The 5,737-nt window shown below is 37.9% G+C and overlaps 1 protein-coding gene across 1 annotated transcript; it reads left to right on the plus strand.

Annotated features, from left to right (window-relative positions):
- Positions 1 to 1,115: 1,115 nt before the first annotated feature.
- LOC121399023 (interferon beta-like) lies at positions 1,116 to 3,578 on the plus strand. The gene is made up of 3 exons (XM_041578790.1): positions 1,116 to 1,387; positions 1,545 to 1,640; positions 3,202 to 3,578. The coding sequence occupies exons 1-3, from the start codon at positions 1,349 to 1,351 to the stop codon at positions 3,304 to 3,306; spliced, it is 240 nt and encodes a 79-aa protein (XP_041434724.1). The 5' UTR covers positions 1,116 to 1,348; the 3' UTR covers positions 3,307 to 3,578.
- The last annotated feature ends 2,159 nt before the right edge of the window (positions 3,579 to 5,737 follow it).

Consider the following 5,737-nt stretch of genomic DNA (forward strand, 5'->3'; position numbering starts at 1 on the left):
AAAGAAATAATTCTAAAAGTATTCCTCCAGGTCGGGGCAAAATGTTAGCAACTGGCACACCTTAGGGGCTGATTCTCTAGTATTTTGTAATAATAAAAAGGCCCCTAAGTGTTGCAAAGTTACTTGTCCTTTAATCATTCATATAACATCTGATATGTTATAAATTAAAGGTTCCTATTTAGGTAAAACTCATTTATTGCCTAAAACTCTATTACCTGGAGGCGGAAACACCTGCACTTACATTGGATTTACCTTATTCTCTTCTCTACCTAGGAACTAATTCTGCACCCTCATTGCAAAGAACAATGGAGCAACTTTCGGTTCCCTAAGTTTCTGGACAAGATGCCACTGGTAAATATATAAATTGATTTTAAATGACATCGAAAGCCTGTGACATTAGAAGCAGCAGGACCAGACAAGAGCACAATGGTCCAGTGGGGCCTTGACTAAATATCATTTGCCTAAATCTACTGTAGAGTTGAGTTAAGGCGGCCACCGAATTAATAATAAATAAATTAGCCGGTGTTTGGGACATTCATTTTTTTTGCAAATTAAAACCCCTTTGCACTTTATTGGATACATATTAGGCCTTTAATCAACCCTTTCAAGGCCCTTTTTAATATCCCGTATAAAGAAAACAAATGTGTCCATAAACGTCACTGTTATTGAGGAAGCCGCTAACCTAATTAGGGATGCATCGAATCCAGGATTCGGTTTGGGATTCAGCCTTTTTCAGCAGGATTCGGATTCGTCCGAATCCTTGTGACTATCTGAACTGAATTCGAATCCTAATTTGCATATATAAATTAGGGGCGGTAGGCAAATCAAGTGACTTTTCGTTACAAAAGAAGAATTTTTTTTCCACTTTTTCCTTTCTTGCCCCTAATGTGCATATGCAAATTAGGATTCGGTTCAATATTCGGCCTAATCTTTCACCAAGGATTCAGCCGGATCCCAAATAGTGGATTTGGTGCATCCCTAAACCTAATACATTAGATTAGTAATCTACTAAATTAGCCAATAAATGGTATCACCTACTCCGAAGTGGCCTGAAGTTTCATTGAGAGGCAACTTAGGGGACTTCGGAAAACGAATCGTTCCGAGTGCCATCCCGCCGTCTATTTAGATTCTAGCCTGTGGGGGAGATTAATCTCCCCAAATCTCCATGACATGTCTCTGCCCTAAATGTTAACGTTTTCGGGTCTCTTTACCCCTCTACTCTTTTGTTGGACAGGTGCCCAAGGTGATCTTATTGGAAATTGTCCATGAGTCCAGCAAGCTTTTCGGCAGTCAGTTAACTAAGACTACGAAGGACAAACATGTGGCCGATGCATTGTCCGACCTATTGATGGTGCTACATAAAATCTCCACAGACTGGACCCAATGTGTGAGTATAGGGCACTGTAATTAATCAATGTTGGGTGGAACTGCTTAAAAACCGACAATAATTGGTCACCGTTGTGCAACCAGAGATTTCTGATTGTCCTGCCCTGAACTGCCGTCTCTCAATAAAACCTCACGTGTTTCCTCTCATTTGTGAACAGGTGATGTCATCCACTTTCAAAGTGCCGAAACTTAAAAAGAAAACCCGGCAAATAAAGAAATATTTTGGCCGGATGGAGGCATTCCTGAAGAAAAAGGTACAGCGGCAACAAACAGCTTTAAGGACTTTCTATAATTACCACGATTTCTAGTGTAGGACCTGGGGTTTTCTGGATAAGGGATCTTTCTGTAATTTGTATCTCCATACCTTAAGTCTACTAAAAAATCTTTTTTAATTAATTAATTAATTAATTAATTTAATTAATTTAAATTAATTTAATGGAAAAGGAAAGTGTTTTTATATTTGGGGGGTGCCAAAATTATATCTTAGTTGCGATCAAAGTTCAAGGGACGGTTTTATTATTACAGAGAAAAAGGAAATCATCATTTGATTATTTGATTAAAATAGGGTCTATAGGAGTTGGCCATCCTGTAATTTAGAGCTCTCTGGATAACAGGTTTCCAGATAATGTATTCCATACCTGTATCAATTTAGGGGGCCGATTCACTAAGGGTCGAATATCGAGGGTTAATTAACCCTCGATATTCGACTAGGAATTAAAATCTTTCGACTTCGAATATCGAAGTCGAAGGATTTTAGCGCAGATAGTTCAATCGAACGATCGAAGGATAATTCCTTCGATCGAACGATAAAATCCTTCGAATCGAACGAACGTTTTAATTCAACGATCAAAGGAATATCCTTCGATCAAAAAAAGCTAGCCAAGTCGTAGTCGAAGGTCAAAGTAGCCCATTCAATGGTCGAAGTAGCCCAAAAAATAACTTTGAAATTCGAAGTTTTTTACCTTCGAATCCTTCACTCGAAGTTAGTGAATCGGCCCGTATGTCTTTATATAATGCACACCTTGGTTTATTCTGTACATGTATATATATACCTCCACATTCAGGGGGTTATTTATCAAAGTTCGATTTTATCTCAACATTTTCTGCTACAAACTCCGATCAAATTCGCTCGGGGTTTTTTACGCTTATTAATTATTACATTTTTCCGAAAATTTGCTTTGCTTGAAAAATTCCGATTTTCACAATTTTTCTGATTTTTCACCCGAAAACTCATAAGATTTCTTATGTTTTTTTGCTCAAAAACTTCGGGGTATTGCACGAAACCCAACGCACATCAAAAAAATCATTGGGACTTCTCCCATTGACTTATATACAACCGGATTTTCTAATTTGGACTTTTCTATCCTCGGGGTTTAATAAAGTCCGAAAAATTCGTGATTTTTTAAAAGTCCGATTTTATATTTTTTGCATTCGGAGTTTAGTAAATAAAATAATTTTGTCTCTCAAAAGTCTTTTTTTAATAATATTTATAGGTATTTTTAACACCCTTCCAACAAGACTGATAGTTTAAACCAAATTAAACAGTGTTGATAGTCATGAGTCTTTATGAGTCCAAAGTACATGGATGAAGTAGGGTTCTTTGGGTAGAAGTATGGGGCTTTTATAAATTCAGGTCCTTGGTTTTATATTAAATCAAATTTTCCTTTTACTTATTCAATAGTCATTAAGAAAAAAGCCATAAGATTATCCCTGAATATATTTAATGAGAAATTACCATTCTATATTATATATTAAATTAAATGACTTGGAGTATCGTTTTACCCAACTTTCTGACTCGTTCTTTCTCCAATTTAGGATTACAGTCACTGTGCTTTGGCTACGGTTACAAATGAAATGGAAAGCGCCATGATGTTTGTTAACAGACACACAGACATTCTCTGGAAGAGAGAGAAACAGTGAGGACATCCCAAGGGTTCTCAGATTCTCTACTATGGTCTTGAGTCTATCCTATCTGAATTACAAGATGGAAATATGTTTACCGATCAAATTGTGCTGGAAATTTGTCTTCCAGAAGAAAAAGGCCTTACTGACACTAACCCTCACATGACCAATGACCGACATGAACTTGTTTTCTCAATGTTTCTAATATATATATATTTTTTAATGTATTGATAACTTTTTATTTATGTATTTAAATATTTATGGAGACAAACCATTTTGTTCTGAAGAACTCAAGCCTATTGTAAAGTCTATATATTTATATATTTATGTATTTTATTATATTTATTGTATTTTTTTTTACAATAAATTGTACAATTTCTAAAACTGCATCTATTGTCTAATTTTAAAGCTGGACTGATTTTTATATAAAAAAAAAACTCAGAATCCGAAACCCCAGCATCTAAAAGCTCTAGAGATTCTCTATAAGTCTATAAGTCTAGTGTCTGCGCTGATGTCCGTACCGATATCCAATGATTTTGGCGCAAAAAAAACCTGAAAACGCCGAACAACTCTGAGTTTTTGAGGAAAGCTCCAAAGTTTGCCTGACCCTATTATTTCCGGCTTCTTTCTTCATAAATAAGGTCCATTCGGTAATTCGTATTTGCTCGAAGTTTGATATAAGGAATACTGAGATAAATTCGGACCTTGATAAATAACCCCCATAATGTAGTAGTCAGGCTTTGATCCAAAGAGAAGATGTGTATCAACCCAATCCAAGGGTGAGGCTTGAGACCAACATCGGCATTGGTGTCCATCTGGAGAGATCCACCCCCACTTGTGGCAGCAAACTAAGCTTACGACAGTTAGGAAAGACCAAAACATACCTGGAATTCAGGCCAAGGGACAGGCAGGTGTCTAGCAATCGGAATCCAAAACTTCAGGCAATAGGTTAGGGCAGGCAGCTAACAGGCAATTTAGGCAAAAGGAAACTACTAAGAAATATAGACTTGGTGAAGTCCATTGAAGTAAATGGAAGCAAACAGAGGAAGCTGACTGTGAAGAACAGGCAGAAACACAGTTCAAACCAAGACAAGGAATCCAGACGGTTATTTAAAGATGTCATCACTATTCAGGCGATGATCGAGGCTGACAGCTGGCATCAGAATGGTCAGGAACAGTCAAGTGGATCAGAAATCAGATAAAGTTAGTATAGTACACTCAGGAACTTACTAAGTAAGACCTACAACTAGCAAACCATAGTACATTGGCATTGTGCTTTGGTACATCTTCATGTTTACTTAACTTCTCCTTCCTTCTGATGAAAGTGACCTTGGGGCAAGGGAAGCTGACATTTAGAGAGCACTGCTGATGTACTCTTCCCTCAGGGGACCTTCACTGCCACTGGAAAACTTCTTGAAGAACACAAAGCAAGGGCATGGACTTATGAAAGCTCATTCCAGGATTGTGCTTCACATCCAAATCCGTTCCATGGATGAAGAATTGTCTGGAACCCCTGGAAAGTCTTGAACAAAGAATTCTTTCCACGTCGTATCCTTGTTGACTATCCACAATGACAGGGGTGGGAGGTTACTGGCAAGAGGATAATTGATTAGAAATTACTGGCTTGAAAAGAATAACATGGAAGACATTGGGGATGTGCATTTTTGGAGAAGTTGTGGATGAATGGAAACGAGGGTTGGAAAGGTTTGAAGATCTGAAGAGGCAACAGGTAGACAATGGCTTAAAGGGATCTGCAGAAGATTCTTTGCTCAGAGGTCTATGGAATCATGAGACTAATACTGTTTGAATTCACCTTCCACAATGCTACCCTGTCTTACAGGCACGAGGCATGTGTCAAGATTTATAGAGAGGGCAATCATTTATTGCATTTTGTAAACCCCTTGCCAGTATATTCCTGAACTCTGCCATTGGTTTGCTGACAAACGGTTTTAAAAAAAAAAATTCCCCCACAGTCAGGGTTTTGAGAAAAATAAAAACGTTGGCCAAGTTTTAGTTTCCAGGAGGCCTCAGAGGCTAGAGTCAGATGCATATTGGCATCATGATTGCCTTGATGAACCTACATTAATTTTAATGAGGCTGCTAATTCACGGCCAGCTTCTTCAAAGACTTTGAAAACTCTGGAAAAGGTTCCTAGAGTCTCCAACCTTGCGCTTCACAGCATTTTATGTCCCACTGGTTGTAAGGTTCACCATAACTGTGATCTTCTGAACAGTCTGAGATCCAATATGCATAGTATTATCCAACTATGTGGGCAAAAATATTGTGCATAACATCAAAAAGATGACAATGTCAAATACAATAGTTGAAATCCACTGAGACCATATATTGAAAATCCCAGTTCCACTGATTCATGGATAAGCAATCAACCGAAATTTAGGTCCACAAGTCCAACCCTTTGCGCTCTGCTCTGACTTCCGGTTCCCCACTT

This window comes from Xenopus laevis, chromosome 9_10S (genome assembly GCF_017654675.1).
Source record: "Xenopus laevis strain J_2021 chromosome 9_10S, Xenopus_laevis_v10.1, whole genome shotgun sequence".
NCBI classification, from domain to species: domain Eukaryota; kingdom Metazoa; phylum Chordata; class Amphibia; order Anura; family Pipidae; genus Xenopus; species Xenopus laevis.

Bases quoted from the DNA above. Each gene is read 5' to 3' on its own strand.
- LOC121399023 (XM_041578790.1), top strand. From the start codon at position 1,349: ATGGTGCTACATAAAATCTCCACAGACTGGACCCAATGT. The intron at 1,388-1,544 runs GTGAGTATAGGG...ATTTGTGAACAG, and splicing joins CCACAGACTGGACCCAATGT to GTGATGTCATCCACTTTCAA. The intron at 1,641-3,201 runs GTACAGCGGCAA...TCTCCAATTTAG, and splicing joins AGGCATTCCTGAAGAAAAAG to GATTACAGTCACTGTGCTTT.